We start from the raw sequence: 20,740 nt of genomic DNA on the forward strand, positions 1-20,740 counted from the left end.
GGTGCAAATGGTGCAATTATAAATTATTTTGGGAAGTAATAGCCCGTTTACTTCGCTTGCGCCGCGAGAGACGCACGCTCTATGGAGGCGTCGCGAGCGACGCTCAACGGCCCGTAAGATTCTGCGCCCATGTGCGTTGCACACCTTGCATCATAGGTAAAGACACTGAATAAGGCGGGACACTTCGGAGTACCAAAAACGGTCCGAAGACACTGAGATTCCTTAGGAGCTAAGGTGATACAGGTAAGACACTGCACATCCCACAAAATAATCTTCTGTTAAGTAAAATAGAGCCAACCTCTCAATCTCCCCTGTTATGCGCGTTTGAAATTTGCGCGGCAGTGTGAGGCCTGTTTTTTCTTCTGGAGGACACTTTGCAGAGATTTGGCTTGGATATAAGTCCGTTGAGCCGTGTCTTCGTTTATCTATCAGGTATCTTATAGATATCTTCATTATAATATTAAAACAAAGTTTTCACTTTCTCTTAAATAACTAGTTCACATAAAAAGGTTTTTTGTCGCCGTTGCGTTGTGAAAGTGGCTTGTAAATACACACATCAAAAGTGTCTAGGGATCGAGTGAATATTTTTGAAATAAAAATTATTTAAGCAATATTTACCAAATCCAGTCTTCCAGGACGACTTCTTACTTTAATGCTTATGTTTTATTTAACCGCTTACCCCTATATTTAATTAAAATAAACTAAAATTGATGTTTTTGCAAATTGTGGGAAAAAACTCAAATAAAAAAAAAAAAAATACGCAATACAGTTATGTTGGAGAGTAACACTTAGAAGAGAGGCTGCCATCGAATTTGACCCAAAGTACGGAGTGGCTCTACATATTTCTATACCGTGATTGTAGTTTCTTTTAATGTTTAACTTAGTGACCCTATTGGCGTACAAAAGTAGTCGACGGTGCGTTTATTTATGTATAGAAGCGTCTTCAATAAAGTTTTTATTGAACACGTCTTTAGGATAACTTACATACATATCTACCTACATATTTTTTATGAAAATTTTGAAATTTTTCAGAAAATTACCCAACAGTAGCCTTGACTATACCACCGGATGATGGATTGGCGAGCTGAAGGATCTTAACTCGTTAAAACTAAACTAAAACCTAAGTAGCGGGATTGAGGGCTTCCCAGTGGGCTCAACCCTCGGATCAGGGCGCTATTGGGGACTTCCAGAAGGTCGTGCTGTAAAAGAGAGTCTACTAGTGTACATGCTGAAATTAGTGGCTCTACGACCTCACCGGGGCGAGGACGTTTGGTACGTGTGGAGTTGAACTGATTAGCGATCGGTTGGCCTATAAAGTGGCAAGAGTGATAGTCATCGACAATTCTTCTGCATCATAAGGAGCGCACGTTTTTATAACTTAAATCACTGAATTACGAATGTGTAAAAAACGAGTCAGAATCAAAGGTGTTATAGTACTTGTATCCAAGCCAAAGCTCTTAATAAAAAAGCAATCATTTCATACGTCACGCACTCCTGTTTTAGGCTTGATAAAATTGATAACGCGCCTCTAATTCCGTACTTGTTGATTTAATTTTACCTCAATCAATAAATTAAATAACAATACAAAAGTTGCGTGCGTGGAGTAGTGTAGATTTTTTATAGAAGCAATAAAAATGCGACTATTTTACAATGCTTCTATCGTATATTTCTTGGAAATACTGTTCTTGTTGTCGTGTGTTCTAAACTCAATAAGCGGTCGTAGGGTAAGAAATTCTATTTCCGATTTTTTTCTACTTTTAAATGTGGAACTTTTTCAAATTTAATTTTTTATTGTGTAGATACAGTATCCCGAAGAAGATTATTTTCGTGGAGGCTATTATGGAAGAGAACAGCAAGATAACGAGAATAAAATTAAAATTGCACTAGAAAAATTGGAACATGGTGAGTTACATAAAAAAATCATAATATACGAAAAATGAGTCAAGTCACTAGTAAAATAATAATATATATAATTTTATTATTGTGTTAGTATATTATTATTATTTAATGTTTTTGTTGTATATGGGTTTTTATGCCTGAAAAAAGTCTACTATTACAAACTATTTAATATTTCTTTATGAAACTACATGTAAATTGTTACAATTTTATTGTCTCCCTCTTAGCACCACAATGGGTCCAAGACTGGCCAGACCCCACAATCAAAATGGGACAAGTCTCTGGAGTAGCTCTCGACAATGCAGGCAGAGTCCTTGTGTTCCACAGAGCCAGTAATGTGTGGGATGCTACAACATTCACTGATAGAGATGTATATCGGAATATTGGGACACCACCCATACCTCATGCCACTATACTGGCCTTCAATGATTCTGGAAGCCTTGTTGATATGTGGGGTCAGAATCTGTAAGTAAATTTTCATAATATTCATTATTTTTGTGGATATTGCCGGTAATAATCATAATAATATAAAATTTTGAGCTCCTATCACTTTACCATAATAGATAATGAGAAAATTGCCAGTGGATGGATTCGTAGTTTACTTTGTTTATTTATTAGGTTAGGTAAATAAAAATTATATATATACGCATAAAACTCAAGTTCTGCACTCATTTAGTTTTTATTGTCAAAGAAAACCTGTTCTGTATGTTATCGAATGAGGGAGTGAAGAAGGTGTGCACCTGCTGGTAAGACTCACCTATGCATAAAAGTGGCAGTGCCACCCAGAATGTTATATCACAAAGATCTGAGGGGTGCTACCACAGCATGCGTCACCATAAGGCATAAATTTGTCAAGTACCAGCACCCTTTCCCTTCAAAATTGAAATACAGTAATGTTCACACTACTGGTTGGCGGCACAATGGGTATGGTGGCTGTACTTCCCTGGACTAATACTTTCACAAGGAGCTCCACTGCTACTATGTTATAAATATATATAAGGAAGTCTGCAGTTTTGTTAACAGTTAATTTAAAGAATGTGCACTAGGACTACTCTCTAAAGGAGTAATTTTCCTTAGTTTTTAATTCCTCAACTGCCTGTAATGAACATTTGATACTCGCTTCTAGGCAAAGATGCCCCCAACCTGTAGTACTAGCACAACAGAGCGCAAGAGCGTTTTAAAGCGTGAGATACTGCTATTCTCGCATAAAGATTCCGCGCTTGTCTTGCTAACCCTACTGATGTGATTAAGACAATTCATGCTAAGAAAACCCTAGTTAAGTGACACTTATTGTTATTTGAAATATATTGTTATTAATTCTGTTGGTCTTTTCGAGTTGTAATTAGTGGCAAATACAGATCATTTGTTTATTTCAGTACTAAAGTGCTGCACATACAGTGAATTATTACTGCTCATAATAATTACAAAGCCTATTCAAATGACTAGCTCTTGATTTAAGTGCGTATCTCAAAAAAATCTCAATTTACAACTTGAGCTTTCCTGTATTTACAAATTATAATCATCTATGTCTCGATTGATACAATCGCAATTGACCAAGACTTTCCATTTAATCATTAGGACTTAATAACAATTTTAACCTATAGCTGAGTTGCTGAGATATGTTTAATTAAGCGGATGATGATACACAAAGACAAATGAACATCTCTAACAGAACAGTGAACTGGATTTAAATACAAATAAATAAAAGAAAATAAGTTTGTTTTGTTTCTAATAATGTAACTTATTTTTGGAAACAACTTGTTTAATTTTCTTTTACGGTTTTTTTCACGGTTGAATCTGACCATCAGACCTGTAACGTGCCCGAAACATTGTTTTTTTTTAAAAAACAAATGTACGCGATTTTAATCCGGAAAAGTAGTATCATTTCAATTGCGAAAACCTAAGAACTCGATGTGTGTTCTTTTGTCTATTTTTCAAAATTATTCATGATTTTGAGGTGTGGAATCGTTGATTGAATGATTTAACTGCCTCTATGGCCGTGTGGTTACCATGCTGATCTGCCACGCAGAGGACCCGGATTCGATTCCAGGGCCGGGAGAAGTGTTGGTATGGCCTACATTTGTTTCTCTCGTAAGTTTGGTTGTAATTTGTGGTGTTCTATGTGTGTGTCCATGGCACCCGCGTCATCACAGGCTTTCCCTAGTGCGTGGCTATGAGTGCGTGTCTTATTTATTATTTACTGATATTACGTCACCAGATTCTACATTCCTCATGGCATCACAGTGGACAAGGAAGGCAATGTATGGATCACTGATGTAGCCATGCATCAGGTGTTCAAATTCACTCCAGATAATCGACAAAAACCTGCACTGGTATTAGGAGAGAAGTAAGTGTTCCCCTTAAATTCATTACAGGTTTCATAGAACTAGCTTTTTTAGCGACTTTAAAGGAGGCGTGAGTATCTACTGGATATTGGTACTATAGAAAGAATCCTCATTGAAATAGCTGTCTGGTTATACAACTCTAAAACCATATGTACGCAAAGTTGTTTGGGAAGTGGTAAATAATTAATTTACGTAAATGTTTCTTGTAATGGTAAACTCAATTTTGTACCATTTGCATTCGTCATTTTATTATGAACAAGATAAGAAAAAAAACCAGTCAGAATATGAATAAATATGCATTAGCAATAAAAATTTTAATAATTGGTCGCAAAATGTAATTAAAAATACTATAAATAATGTGTAAAATTACAATTTCACGGTACTAGTTTAATAATGTTTGAAACTAATTGCAATGACATTCTGCATGAAGTCGTTTCTGCATTTGTTGATTTCGGTAAATGTAGCGACAGTGTATGTCGTGCCTAAATAGTGCTAATCACATACGCGCTTTCGCCAGATGAAACGACATCAAGGCTGAATACACAAGTGACGTATTTTGCACTTAAGCGTTTTTGTGATCGAGGTCATTCTGCGTGTCAATATTTTTTCAGTAACGCATATTATTACTTGAAAGTCAACTTTGTGTGCCATTTGCACACATAAGTTTGCAACAAAAGAAACGCTTATTATGAACTTATCCCGAAGTAAAAAACAAGATCTACCCTTTATTTCAAGAGGTTGTACATTTGTTTTAGGTTTGTCCCCCGCAATGATGAAACGCATTTCTGCAAGCCTAGCGCTGTCGCTGTGTTGTCGACGGGTGACTTTTTCGTAGCAGACGGTTACTGTAATACTAGGATCATCAAGTTTGCGCCTGATGGCACTCGAATTTTACAGTGGGGTAGACGTAAGTACATGTCTCTTTTGACTACAAATATAGTTATTTTTAATGATTAAAAACGTTTTATAATTATACGTTTACAACTATAAAAAAACGCATAATTAAAATAGACACAAATGTACGCAAACTAAGGGTCGTATTCCAGAACTCTACTCAATGCTGAAGCTGGACTTGAGTACGATTTCAAGCATTGGAAATACGACCCTAATGGCAAGGACTTGAGTATGATTTCTAATGCTTTAAATGACTTGAGCATTGAGTAGAGTTCTGCAATACGACCCTAAGTCATCCATAAAATAGTTTTGACCAAATGACATTTCGATCAAACGTCATTCCATTTTTCAAATGAACAGGATTGCAATAGACATAATATATAGGTACAGACAGCAGTATATCAAGTTACCCATTGACGGATCTTATTCCGTCGCACTGAAGGCGATATTCGGACAAAAGTATATAGCTTCATGTGCTGTTAACTGTACACTAAGCCATGGATAAAATCATAATAGAATGGTACTTTACAATTAAAAATCCTTTCGATCAAATGACAATCACGATTAAACGTAAATAGAAAATAATGGGCCGCCTATGTAATGATATTAGAGGTATAATATCGACCATTTGTATGAAAACCAAGCATGTCACATTTTTGTACCCACTATGACGTCACAACAACTATTTAGTGAAGGAAATCTCCTTCCGCTCGCTCTAAATCGATACGCGTGTTTACGCGTATTCAATTCAATTAATCGATTCTAAATAGAATAATTTTTTATAATTATTAATACAAAGATCGAACACTCAGAAAAAATTCCTTCGATCCGGTCGGATTCGAACCGACGTCTTCTTGCATACCGTGGCAGACGCTATACCAACTAAGCCACGGAACGAACCAACGGACCTCACGAATTTTTCTATGAATCTAGAATAATTTTTGTTCAAGTATTTGTTTATTACAAGTAGTCGTAATATTAATATAGTACAAAAATACTAGAATAAGATAGTTAAGTCCATTATTTTTCTTGATTTTGAAAAATGTTGATTACTTAAAAAAATGAAGAACTTTTAATCGACTTAAAATATTAAAATTATTATCCTTCCAATAAAATGAGCTTATTATATAACATATTTTTGTAATAGAAGATCTTATCGATTAACTTAAATAATGAAAACGCACCTCAATATATGAACTTGCGACTGTCTTAATTAATTTTACCAGATGGTTTTCTGTTGGTGTGTTACTGCTGACAAAATATGGTAAAATCTTATTAATCACAAGAGGTTTTCTTAATGACGGCCTCGTCTGAAATTTTTGTGACTTAGGAAATGAAACTATTTTTCCGGATTTAAATCGCGTATATTTGTTTTTTCAAACAAACCGACGTTTCGGGCCCTTTACAGGTCCCATGGTCACGGTTGATTGTTTGAAAAAAACAAATATACGCGATTTAAATCCGGAAAAATAGTTTCATTTCCTATGTGTAACAATCGCGAAAACCTAAGAACTTTTTGTGACTTGTTTATTATTTCTCCAGTTTCTAACTCTGCATATTTGGATAGCATCTTAGGTGTGATAAACTAGACCACCTTCGTCCTCGAAAGCAACGAACTTATACGTATGACCAATTCCAGGTGGTTGTCTTTATAAAAACCTGGAGTTGGTCAATAATTAACAGTGCGCTGTCTCTATAGCACACTGTTAATTCTTTGCATTATATACTTTTTGTATTACTCGTACTACGTATCCGGCAATGTATGTAATTATTTACTCACTATATTCGGACATTCAGGCAGCGTGCTGCAAAAATATATCGTACCAAGTAAAAACCGCAATATATTACAAATCATGAGGCATACACTCGGTTGCATATTTGTTTTCTCGAAATTCATACAAAACCAAAATAATTGTTTTTAAAATAAATTATGCATCTTCTGATTACAAAATCACTTGCCCGTGGCAGGATACGTCCCTGTTTACCCCTTTACCCACAGTTATGGTGCTTTTGCAGTTTATAATGGCACAATTCTGCATTTTTCGCGTTTTCGACTGGTGTTTATGTACGATAACGGTCGAGCGCGTTCTGAAGTGTAGGAGCGGCAACTAAGTGAATTTCACTTACTTTGGGCACGCGAAGTACGTACACTTGCGGCGTCTATCTAGATATATGTATGTGATATCGACACTGGAAAGCTAAAACGTCTAACTTGCAGTGGGAAAATATTACAGAAATCGTATTAAAGTAATTGTTTTTTCTTTTTTGAAAAAAAAAACTCATAACTCTAATTTTATTTGTTATGTAGAAAACTAGAAAGTGTCAACTTTACCATACAATAAATAAAATTAAATGCTTTCTTGTAATATTTTCCAAATGCACGTTAGACATTTTACCTTTCCAGAGGCGATATAAAATATGTATGCAAAAGCTTTAGCGTAAATGAAAGCCGAGGTTAAATTTACCGTTGACGAGGCGTTATAGATGAAGTGTAATTAGACGGAACGTGTTTCGAAATGAGATAGCAAACCACTAAATATGTTAGGGTTGATTAAATCAGGACCGTCGTAATACATAACGATATTATAATATTGGAGCCCTCTAACAGCCCTTTAAGGTCAGAGGGTTAGTCGAAAAGATACAAATCATTTCACGTAGGTACTTAATAAAAATGCATCTATTTGGTGCTAAATATTATATTTATGTATAATTTTTAATGTATATGTAAATAATATTCAATAGGTACGAGTATTATATTTTGCAGACCTCGTTGGCCTAACGGTTTACATTATGGGCGCTGTGTGCTGAGGTTCCAGGTTCGATCCCAGTAGGACCAATGAAAAATAACTTTTATAAATTGTTTATATATAATTTTATTTATTTGTAGTACTATTGTTGATGATATATTTACATCCCCTAATTTTCTGCCAGGAACAAATTCCATTTCGCAATAAGACCGCCCGTTGTACTTTAACTAATTATATTATACTTACATGTTGTGTGTTATCGTTGTAACTTTAATATTGAATTTCATTTAACTGCCTCCATCGCCGTAAGGTTACTATGCTGGACTGCCATATACAGGTCCCTGGTTCGATTCCCGGGCCGAGATAGATATTTGTATGGTCTACATTTATTTGTCTCGTTAGTTTGGGTGTAATTTGTAGGGTGTGCCATGAACACCTTTCCCTAGTGCGGGACTATAAATGAGTGCGTTATTATTATTACATTCTAATTAGGAATTAAGCGCAAACGAATAATTTTACAGGAAAAGGCGAGTCCCCCTTCGTGTTCACAGTGCCCCACGCCCTAACATTAGCTGAAGACAAGGGGCAGGTATGCGTGGCGAATAGAGAACGTGGTTGTGTGGCCTGCTTCCGAACAGACAACGGGACTTTCGTGCAGCAATACCACAGCTGGCTCATAGGACCCAGAATTTTTAGCGTCGCCTACTCGCCTGTACGCGGTCAGTATATACTGTAACGCCACCACTACATATTTATACTTCGTTACAATCCATTTTAAACAAAAGTAAACAAACAAGTCACTGACCCGACCACAGACTGTTTAGTGATGGCCAATTATACTGACAACTACAAATCGATTAATTAATTGAATGAATCGATTTGGTTAATTGAATCATACTAGCGGTTTTCCTTACATAACCATATTAACCAAAGCATATTTAATATTTCCGAAATCTTAATTTTAAATCCTCCTTCAAATCATTCAATTGCGATTGAAATTTTCGACTTACTAATCAGTAATAAACACCTTTATTGAATGAACCGAAGGTTTTTGTTTGTACAACACTATGCAACCATAGACTATTCATACATATTTCATTGAAGATAACCTCACTTTTGGAGTACATTTTTTCAAATACAATTTCACGATTTATATATTTTTATTAACCGACTTCAACAAAGGAGGAGTTCTCAATTCGACTGTATGTTTTTTTTGTATGTATGTTACGCGATAACTCCGGTATTTGTGAACGGATTTTCATTATTCTTTTTTTGTTGGAAAGGGGGTACTTCCATAGTGGTCCCATTTCATTTTGAAAAAAATCATCCACCTCTAAGGGTGGCTATTCACGCATGAACTTTCGTTTTTATAAATAACGCCTAAATTTTACTAAGGAGCAATTATTTTAATGGTTGATTTTGCTATTTCTCCAATTCAAGGCGTTTTTCTCTCCATATACTTTGAGTAGTAAGAACCGATTTTTATTATCTCCAGTGTCAAGTCCTGTATAGTGGCAAATTTAAGGATATTTCAGTAAAACTTAGCAAATAGACGTAATTCCACGTACTTTTGAGGTCGGTTTTTTTAGTACTCTGAGACTATTACTGAGATTATTATTTCACAATTGAATAACTCAAATGAATATTGCTGGAAGAAGTGATGAAATATTATGTCGAAATGTCCGAAATATTCGATCACATTTTCGATTTGTTCAGTGATTGCTTTACAATTTTAACCAAACCGTTTTGTTTACTTTTCGTTCAAAATGGATTGGAACTAGTGTTGAGTTACTCATACACGAGGCAACTCGTTTGTACCACTCGCTTGGTCAGTTTGTCACAACACCTCATGTCATAAAAATGTCCCACCTCACACCTCACCTCATGTCATAGCCTCATGTCACAACCTCACTCATGTCACACTCTGCTTCGAATTCAACGAATGCAACAATGGTCCTGCACTGCTCGTTTTTTAGCTGATTTTACATAATATGATCATACTATCATAGTACTAAAAAAAAATTAGCATTTATTTATGCTACATCATAACACTTAAGTTATCCAATTGATTGATACCATCAAGTTATGAAAATGTGCTTAATATTCCCTGTCAGTGGAGTCATTGCCATAGATGCAAATATTCTTACCACTACCTCACCTCATTTGAAGTAGGTCATTGTACCGCCTTTTTTCAAATGAGGTACTCCCTCAAACGCATTTTAATTTCATGTCCTACCCAACACTAATTGGAACAGACTTTAGTACCAAGCGCCACCAGTAGATGGCATCGTCCCTAGTATCATGAGAAGCACAAGCAAGTGTTAATATGATTAGTATAAGGTCTTCATTATTCAGAATGGCCTCAGGCGCGGGTGCGTGTAAAGTAAATATACGTAGAAGCTCGTTGCGTTTACAATGGCTGTGCGCGCCAGCGCCTGTATCGTGGCGGCTGCGGGCGCGGCATCTATTGGCTCGGTCTGCCCGTACCTTTCACAGTGCGTGGTCTAGCGTCTAACGTCTGTTTGCGATTTCGACGATGTGGATCTACCCGTTCGTAGCCGCTTCGGCATTGTGAAAGGGAAGACGCCAAGACCCGCGCTTGCACTCTGTATGAGCCCTATGACTGGTGAGGTGTTTCGGACAATAGCCCAATTCATGAAACTGGCATCGAAAACTACTTCGACTCTGCTCCTCACCCCCCTAATGCCCTGCTTGCAATTACCTACCCCCACTGGCTTGTAGTACTGTCGACCCAGAGAAGTCTTCAACGACCCTGACGACCCCATCCCTCTCGCCACGTTACTGGCCAACCAGGTCTTAATTTACTCACGCCAAGTTACTGGCCAACCAGGTCTTGACTCACTATCGCCACTTTACTGGCAAACCGCCTGTCCTGCAGCACACCCTTCTGGCGGAAGTGTTTAGTAGCGTGCCGAGCTGATGTTCGTGCCCACATAGACACCTTCAGGCAATAAATCATTACTAAGCGCTGTATGAGGATGTCCCAATTTCGACGCCTACTAAAACCAATACGAGAAACAATTAAAAAAACTAACTTTTTAAAATTGGTTCTCGTCTGGGTGTTCTAGATTCTTAAATCCATTGCTCTGGTACTCGTAGCGCAGGAAATTCCCTAGGTTGCGTCCCAGTACTTATTTATTTATGTAATTATTTATTGTACAGGAAAACACAAATCACATTTGGTAAAACGGAAAACACAAACAAAAAAATAACGGGTTTACGTGCACAACAAAACAAAATGAAATTGTGTAATAAAATAATAATAAAAAAAACAGCAAAAATATTAAATTACTACGGACTATATAAATACTTACATAAATACATATTTCATATTATAATATCTATAAAATGGATGAAAGAGAGGATAAATAGTGCTACTTGACTCTCATTTTATAGATAGCTAAGGATTTACTGTCATGTACAGTAACGGGAAGTGCGTTCCAAAGTCTGACCGCATGAACAGTAAAGGGGTGAGAATAAAAACCGGAATTGAATGATGGAAAAGATAATTGGGACCTAACGAGAGAGCGAGAAGGCTTATCCTGGGACATGACAAAGCTGAAACGCTCTTTCAGATATTCTATCTTATTCTATTTTCTTATTTTACAGGAGGCCGTCTCTACATAGTAAACGGCCCCATGCCCGAACAAGAGGTCCCAGTACGAGGCTACGTCGTAGACTTCAGGTCGGGTCGATTAATCCAGACCTTCGCCCCGGATCAGGGCTTCGCCAACCCCCACGATGTCGTCGCCTCTGCTGATGGCTCCAAAGTATATGTAGCTGAACTGAACCCGTATAGAGCATATAAGTTTATTGATGAGACGTTGAAAAATTACAGTAGGAATGAAGACCAGAATGTTTCTGTACCAGTGAAACCTACAGCGACCGTAGGTGAGTAGGTTTGTGTTGTTTTTATTTTTATTTATTTACAATTTTTTAAATATATAATTTTTTTTTTGTGTTGTTATTTATTTTTTATTTAATATACCTACCACATAATATAAATAACTTTTAAAATTATTTTAATTTATTTATTTAGTACAAGGAATGTATGAAAATACAATAAAAACTATTAAAAATTAAGCTAAAATTAAATTAAACGAATTGGAACCCTGTGGCAGGGTGCCCAAGATACTGACAACGTTCCCCTTTTATACAGAAGGTACTCCTTCTTTCCTATAGCTATAAAGCTGTGCTAATTATATTGTGCAAAGTTAATAATGAATAGAATAAATTAAATAAATAGAATCGGGCTGCAGCAGGGTGCCCAAGATGCTGGCAGTGTACCACATTTATTTAGCTATGCTAATACATTGGGCAAGGTAAAACTCGCACTAAATTAAATTAATAAAATTGGGCCCCTGTGTCAGGGTGCCCAAAATGCTGGCTGTGTTTGTATAGCTATGCTAATACGTTGGGCAAGGTATCTGGCCAGCCCTTGGGTCTCCGAGACGGCCTGTTAATTTTCTGCATAAATACTGACTTGTCATAATTGTACACAACATTCATAATACTGCCTAACTGCCTCCGTGGCCGAACAGTTACCATACCGGACTGCCACGCAGAGGTCTCCGGGTTCGATTCCCGGGCCGGGAGAAATATTTGTATGGCCTATATTTATTTCTCTCGTGAGTTTGGGTGTAAATTTGTGGTTGTCTATGTGTGTGTCCATGGCACCCGCGACACAGGGTTTCCCTAGTGCGGGGCTATGTTGAGTGTGTGCATTATTATTATTATTATTATTATATTATTATTATAATAGACACATCTAATAACAAAAAGCCAAATATGTATGAAAGAAAATATTCACCGTATTTTTTACTGGAACTTGAGTATGTTCTAATTTGAAGGAGATCAAGTTATACAAAAAATTACAATTCCCTTTATTATGAGTACCTTTAACTTTGGGCACTGCTCAGAACCCCGAAAGTAGAAAAATTTTGAAAAGTTCGTTTTCAAAAATTGGTCCAAGCGGGAATCGAAGACGTCCTCATTTCGCGCCCACGGTGTTGACAACATGGTGAGCAATATTTATTTGCTTTTGGTTTAGTTAAGTAAAATGTTTTAGATCATATGGGTAAATTCAAATTTAATAATCTCAGTTCAGAGTACCAAAAAAACCGACCTCAAAAGTTCGTGGAATTACATCTATTTGTCAAGTTTTATTAAAATCAGTTACCGGAAAGTGCGCGAAACTGGATTCATCCCCTAGTTTGCCACCCTTAGAGGTGGAATATTTTCTTCAAATTTAAATGGGACCAATACTGGGGTAACTTCTTTCCAAAACAAAAAAATCACCAAAATCGGTTCACAAATGCCGGAGTAATCACGTAACATACATACTAAATTAATACAGAATTGGGAACCTCCTTTTTTGAAGTCAGTTAAAAATACGTTATTGTACTAATTTTGTGCTTATGGTTTAAATTTTTATTTTATCTGCTTTTCTCTTACTTTTTCGCACTCAATTCCCTTATTTTAAATCAATTGCTGTAAAAATAGTAAATTATCATTACCAAAAACCTGACTGCGCAAAAACGGGATAGATAAACAGTTCTAGAAGCCTATTTGAACAAAGTTAAATAAACCATAAAACGTTATCGTGTTTGATACGTAAATAATCAAAACTAAATCAAATATAGTGACTGACTAAACATACATTTATATAAAGTGCTTGCTTATGACTAACTTTCATTTCATTTCGTCTAACCTTTAATATTCATTGGGTATAATACAACTAAGTTCACCTAAGTTGTGCTTGTTTATTAAACCAGTATGAAACGAGGCTATGAGCGCAAATTTTTTTATACATAAACATAGCATCCAATTATGTATACTTTGGAACAATTTAAAGTAATTTTGTAGAAAAAAAATTAATGTGGTTTACACCACTTTTGCGCTGATAGCCTCGATTGAAAGAAATAGAAAGGGAATTTGAAAAGAAAGCAAGAAATGGTTGTTGCAGAGGTGTCGAACAGCGGGCCGTCAGTCGCAACAGGGCTAGCGAAACAGTGGAGCGGCGCACTGGGCGGGGCGGCCGCCGCCGCAGGCGCAGCGCTGCTGGCGCTCGCCGCGGTCGCGCTGCTGCGAGCGCGCAACAAGGGTAAGAGAAAAGACGCCGCGGCAGAGCCGCTCGTGGGGTAGGCAGATTGCTGGGGGAATAGTTTGAAAACTTCATAGGCTCTCGACATGAGAGAGTTGGCATTCCACCGTAAACTTACAGTGGCAAAACTCACTCACGTGTAGCTTAATCTATTGGCTAACTCTGTCAAACGTCGAGTGTAGGCGCCTACAGGGTTTAACGCTTAGCTGGTATAGCAAGGTATTTTCATCACACTTGCTCGTAAATAGTAAGATTACATAGTGGCTAACTTGATTATCATGCCCCAAATAAAACACTCGGGCCTTCTTTCTTTCCGTTACAGACATGGTCGGTAAGGAGTTTTTTTTTTTATTGTAGCACGGTATACTTCCTCACATAGGTCAGGTTCAAGTTCAAGCAAGGAGGTTACTTATGTTCAAAATTAAAACATTCGCTTAAAACGTTATCTAAACAGAAATTTAATCCAGTCGCGTACTACTTAAATTTAATACTTATTATTAAGAATTTCTTATAATTGATTTTAATTATTTTCTATAAAAAATTTTTCTTTTACAATCCATCATGGCTGTATGTGTGTCTGCTTTTTACAACATATTAGTTCGAGTTGTATTATTATCTATGGAAGAATTAAAAAATCAAAATCCATGACTGTTGTGTTGTGAATTTATATTGCATTTATTTCCACGACAATGTGATGAAAAACATTGTATATATCACGGCCGGTAAACAAATACAAAGCTCGAGTTTCCGAAGCCCTCAGCCTTTGGCTTCGGGCTTCTAATGGACCCTCGTTAGTCATTTCTTATTTACCGTCGTTAATACACACTTACTTAAATCCTGTGATATTGCGCTCTCTCTCTCCCACTTGCTTAGTGTTGAGCGTACGCGACTCGTGCGCAAACTCATTATCGATAAAAACAAAGGAGTCACTAAAGACTCGGAGAAAGGAGAAACTAAAGATCCTGTGAAATTAGGAAGTATTGATTTCTTTACTAGTTTCAGGTTTTTAATATTGTAAATTTGTATATTTAATTCGTATTGTATGTATTAACAACTCAAATATTTTTTATTTCGGTTCCTATTTTCAGTATTACAACAAAATTAAACGTCGTCTATATCGACCATTAATTCATCAACTGCAGTAATGCACAGCCGTGCGTTTAAACAAAATGGCCGTACCCTACTGGTAAATGGGACAGGAAGCGCAATATCGCTGACCCGCTCCGACATTATATTATGCCCGAGTCTGCAGCGAAAAAATAAGCATACTATAGTAGTAGTTATCCGAGTAATGTATATAGAGTATTAGTTTCATGGCCACAGTCGCTTTTACAAAGTAAGGACATTATAGGAACTAAACAATAACTTATCTTCATCACACAACTGTCGAGAAGCTGGAAAATACGGCTACAAACAAATAAAACGGACCACCGCTGGTTTTTACGTTTGATGGTGTTGATTTCTGGTGTTAGCGCTTCAAAATTATTCAGCTATGAAGTTTTCAAACTATGAATTATTCACGAGGATGCTGTCCCGTAGGCTTGTGTAATTATTTATTGAAATCAAATATAAATTTTGCAATTACAATTGTGATTAGTGCTATTATTTCAATGGCTTTTTATGATTTTTACAATTTTTTAGTATTTTTTTTTTGTTAACTTTTACAAATTGGACGATTTTGAGACATGATACTTTAGCATCTGTTTTGAAGACTTGTTAATATACAATTTCATTTTAAAGATCAGACGTAAGCCAACATTGCACTAACCTTTTATTTTCTGATTACATTCCATATGTACGTATTACATTTTATATATAATTTACTACTTTAAGAATAAACAATACATATGTAATATGCATACACAATATAGAGATCTGAAATTCTGTAATAAGCTATTGCATTTAAAACTTAATTTATTATTAAATATAATGGAAAATACGTATGCAATATACATAATATAAAGAACTGAAGCTGAGCAATAATTTAACAATGGCATTTGAAACTTAAATTATTACTTAATAGAATAAAAGAAAACGTATTTAATATACATAATATAAATATTTGAAATGGTACAATTAGATATTGCATATGAAACTTAATTTATTATTTAATAGAATAAAAAATACGTATTATGTAAATCTTCATATACATAATATGAAGATTTGAAACTGTAATTAATATTGATCTCATTTGCGCATAATCTGAGATTTGTCTAACTTATTTTATAACTTTTATGTTTTTTTTATTTAATGTTTCTTGTTTATTCACATACACTGCGTACATACTACATAGAGCATTTATTTTTATAGTTTTGTATATAATATATGAATCATGTTCCACTTACTAGCCAGGTACTGTCGATTCGGGAAAATGCAACTTAATAATCGTTGTCATTATAATGGACAATGGATTTAATTTCAGTTTAGAGCTGTCAAAGTAGCGACAGATTAAATAATTTCACAATGGTGAATTTAATAAGACTTTACTATGATGGTTATTACTCGTGGCATGTGAGAATGAATGGTTCTGATTCTGAAACTGAAATTTAGTCTTCTGTCCTTTTCTTGTGTAGTGACAACGAAAAGGAACATGATATATATAATACATCTAGCACTGAAGTTATAATCGGATTTTTAATTAAATATAATAATAAACTACCGTTTAATGGGTTGCCAGATTTTATGACATAAATAGTGTTGTCTTAAAGGATCGTTCTCACTGAGTCACTCAGTGATCAAAGAATTATATTTAAAAAATCAAAAATTTTATAATAGATTTATGTAAATGACAAAATGTTGTCTTTAAATTTTCTTTTTCAGTGATTCGTTTCAGTAATTGAACTAAACACATCACTAAACAAGTAAACATGGCAACAGTATTTTTCAAAATAACATTAGTAACTCAGCAGTAAATCAGTTTGTATCTCTTATTTAAAATTCGATTATAGCATAATAATGAGTTACTAGACGCCTTTGTCTGGCACTTTTTACCCTAGTGTACGTTTTGGGTACTCAATTCCAGTCTCAAATTGTTTGGCTAACATAATACCCCCAAAGCCCCTTTGACTCTGTACCTGAGAATAGAGCGGAAATGTTACCACATTCACGCATCGCATACCTAAAACGTAGACTAACACACCATAGTTTCTTTCTAATATTGACTGAATGACTTGAGTCCAAAGTCATGAAATAATTTAAAAAAGTTTCTTTGTCAGAGACAGGATACAGTTGTATTTTTAACCTTCACTTGTTGTTAGTACTTAATAAGTTACAACTAGTTTATATCTTCACAAAACCAGTAATTTCTTTCCCTGTTGATTAATTTAACTTTGTCTTATCCAGTCTCAATATTTAAGTTCCTTCTTTTTTCGTTTAGAAATCTGGAATTTAATTTCGTACCAAACTATTTATAGTACAAGTCTACGACATAAAAAAAAATACCAAGGCCAGTATATACCTTAGAGATAGTCAAAGGCCATCCTCTAACTAAGGTATATGACAAATGTCGTCACGCGAAAGCACTACGTCAATTTTATACCGGCCTGCTATTGCATTTAAAAAACTTCTATACTCATAAATAATCTCAATATAACGCTCAAAACAACAACGACACAAAATAGACACGCTTGTATTTAAGAACTTGGAAAATTGTCAGAAAGATGAACAGAGGAACTATTCACGTTACATGTAGTCTCATGCCCAGTATAATAAAACTATCTCAAGAGCATATTAAGATGTTTCTTAAGTCAACAGTCTTTATGTATGAAATATCACTAGGGTACACATCAACATTTACTCATTTGTTATGTATTATTTGAGATTGTCAAAATATCCACATATTAGTAATGCCAAATCATATGGCTCAAGAATTAGTAAGGCCAAATCAATTAAGTAAATGGTCTTGGTTCACGAGATGGTATCATCTTATATGCCGATGATTATAGTCGACTGAAGGACTTGAATCCATGGTCATGAAGTAAATAAAAAATAAAGAAAATTATAGTCTTTTTTTTTTTCATTGCATTATGTGGCTTTTCGCGGAAAACGTTACAGCCACTTACAAGGTATTTTAACTTATTTTTAAAACGGGGAAAATTTTAATTTAGTACCATGGTCATTTTTGCAGTTTAGTCCCCGTCATTGGTACCCAATAGGGAATTTGGAAATGGAATAATACAGGAAAAATTTGAGCTGTACCTCGAAATCTAAATGACACCTCAGCCGACACAGAGTTGATATACATAAATATAGTATTAATATTTAATAGCTCTTTATAAAAACTGGACTACTGCAAAATAAGATTAGTATCTTATCGTAAATTCGGTCAATATACAGTAAAGGAAAAAAAATAACGACAATTTTGTGACAAATTCGACCCCTCCTACGCAAAGTATCGTATGACGAAATTGCCAAGTTTACATAGGAGCGCTTTAAAGTTTTCAATTCACTGAAATGAGCATAACACGTTACTTTAGCATTTCTTAGTTTTATTCGGCAAAGCTCGTTACTCACATACAGTATTATAAAATTCTAGATATCGGTTAGATGATCACTCTATATGAGTAACAAGTGAATTCAGAACTGTAAAACGCTACCCTGTAAACTTGGCAATTTCGACATGCGATACTTTACGTAGGAGGGGTCGAATTATTAATTGGTAAATTAACAAATTGGTCGGGTAATTATTTTCGCACTTAACTAAATTCCAGAAGGAACTTTTGTATTTTACAATTTTGTTACTATTTACAAATACTGCTTATTGTGTTAGTGACTAGCTAGTATTAAGTAGATTGTGATTGTAATATTTTACCCAAATATATTTATTGGAAGCAGCTTTTTGTCTTTTTTTTTCTGCACCATAGCATGGCACTTTAAGCTTTAATGCACCAAGATTCAAGATCATTATTTGCAAATTTTTCCTTAAATTTTAAGTCCGGTGTGCACCTAAATTATTAATATTTGAATATATTATTAATAATTTTATTGTATGTTAGCTAGAGTAATGCAGGTAAAGTGCTGACAATAAAGTACCGTCAAGCAGTATTAAAAAGAAAACATACCCAAAAATGTAAAAAGTTGAGAAGTGGGAATCCTACCAAATGTTGTGATTAGTATTTTACTTTTTTATTGCCAAGCAAATAAAAATATTTTTTTTAATATTAAGTGACGGGATGAACAAGATGGTAAGCTACACGCCTATCCATAACAGTTGCAGTGCCACTCAGAGCTTTAAATCACAAGGATCCGAGGGGCACTGCCACTGCACCTGTCACCCTGAGACATAAAGTGACAAGTCCCATGTACCTGTAATTTCACCAGCACCCTTAACTTCAAAACCGGAATACAGTAATGCTGATTTTACCAGCAATAGGCGGCAGTACTACCCAGGACGAACTCTTTCACAAGCACCTCTAGTGCTACTAAATAACAATACATATATAACAAGTCGACGCAAATTAAAACGGTAACAATCTTTAATACACCCTACGATATCTAACCACACCTCCCCGTAGGTCGCAAAGGCATGACGCGGCGTCGCTGGGAGTACGGCCACGGCGAATTCAAGCTCCGCAGGCTGTTAGAACGTCGCAGATTCACACGAGTGCACTCGGATGACTCTGATGAAGAACCATCACCGATGCTGCCTCCGCCACAACCGCCGGCTAACGCGTGATGCCATCATATTTAACGTCATTTCAAGTGCAACTAACAAGTCATACTTTTATTTTTGTCTAAAGGTTGGTCCCACTGTCGCAAATGATAGAATCATCATTTCAAACCTTTGAAAGTTCATTTTAAGAACAGTGTTGCCGGACTTTTGCGAAGTTAACTTGCCAATTTATGTGTGTTAAGTAACCGATATTCGCCCAAGCCATAAAATCCCTAAAAATCAAGAAAAACAAATCCACAATTCTGCTTGCTGTCGGAAATTTGGGAATATGGCTATACTATACTCTCTTATTTCCCTAATTCCCCACGCGTAGAGATACCTAAGCCCCCAAACGAATTGTTTTACAACTCCTTTCCCCACAAATCAAGTTTGTAATTCCCCAGACATTTTATTAAGTAGCCTAAAATCACCTTTTCCTATTTCAAACATAGCCTAATTTTTAGTCGCCGTACGACCCCTCGAAGAAGCCTAAATGGCGAAAAGTCGCCTAATCTGGCACCACTGTTTGAGAAGACGTTTTCAATTTCCGCCATGCGTCACTATTTAAATTTTTTGACAATACAACAAATTGGCGCGCTTATGTTTCTTTTATGGCAGCGGCTTTGTACTTTAAGCCAATTTATTCCAGAAAGAGACAGTGGATGACACGAAGCGAGTACTAAGATGGATCTTTGATGATAGGTGTAATGAACTGTGTACAACAGATACGTCAGTTCCTTGTAATTTATATCTTTTTAAGTACTACTTCCTTCCTGTAACAAAAGGTACCTAAAGCTCGAATAATTAACCTTCAACTTTATAATCTAGAAAACTAATAACGGCCTGTCACTTAAATTTAAAATTTTCGCACAATATACGAGATATTTCTCTATCTTCGTACAAAAATCTTCTTGTACAAAATGTATTCATGAATATTATCATTGTTGTTAAGGATACCTACGAAGAAGAATAAGTAGTGACATTATTATAGTTATAAAAATCTATCTAGTAAGAATAAAAGCGCCAAGATTTATTAGTATTTGTGTCTAACGTTAGCAAATAATCAACGAATAGCCTTAAATTG

The 20,740-nt window shown here is 35.5% G+C and overlaps 1 protein-coding gene across 2 annotated transcripts; it reads left to right on the forward strand.

Annotated features, from left to right (window-relative positions):
* Window positions 1-1,526: 1,526 nt before the first annotated feature.
* On the forward strand, window positions 1,527-19,697 carry LOC113230127 (peptidyl-alpha-hydroxyglycine alpha-amidating lyase 1-like). 2 transcript variants are annotated; one of them, XM_026463905.1, is made up of 9 exons: window positions 1,527-1,724; window positions 1,800-1,902; window positions 2,124-2,361; window positions 4,115-4,243; window positions 4,997-5,148; window positions 8,404-8,601; window positions 11,513-11,794; window positions 13,869-14,006; window positions 19,520-19,697. In XM_026463905.1, exons 1-9 carry the CDS (start codon window positions 1,635-1,637, stop codon window positions 19,678-19,680), a joined length of 1,491 nt encoding a protein of 496 aa, XP_026319690.1. In that variant the 5' UTR covers window positions 1,527-1,634; the 3' UTR covers window positions 19,681-19,697. The 2 variants fall into 2 exon arrangements, with proteins under 2 accessions (XP_026319690.1, XP_026319691.1); XM_026463906.1 differs by lacking the exon at window positions 13,869-14,006.
* The last annotated feature ends 1,043 nt before the right edge of the window (window positions 19,698-20,740 follow it).

The sequence above is a fragment of the Hyposmocoma kahamanoa genome, unplaced genomic scaffold (genome assembly GCF_003589595.1).
Source record: "Hyposmocoma kahamanoa isolate Upper Pololo Valley unplaced genomic scaffold, ASM358959v1 63, whole genome shotgun sequence".
In the NCBI taxonomy this organism is placed as follows: Eukaryota; Metazoa; Arthropoda; class Insecta; order Lepidoptera; family Cosmopterigidae; genus Hyposmocoma; species Hyposmocoma kahamanoa.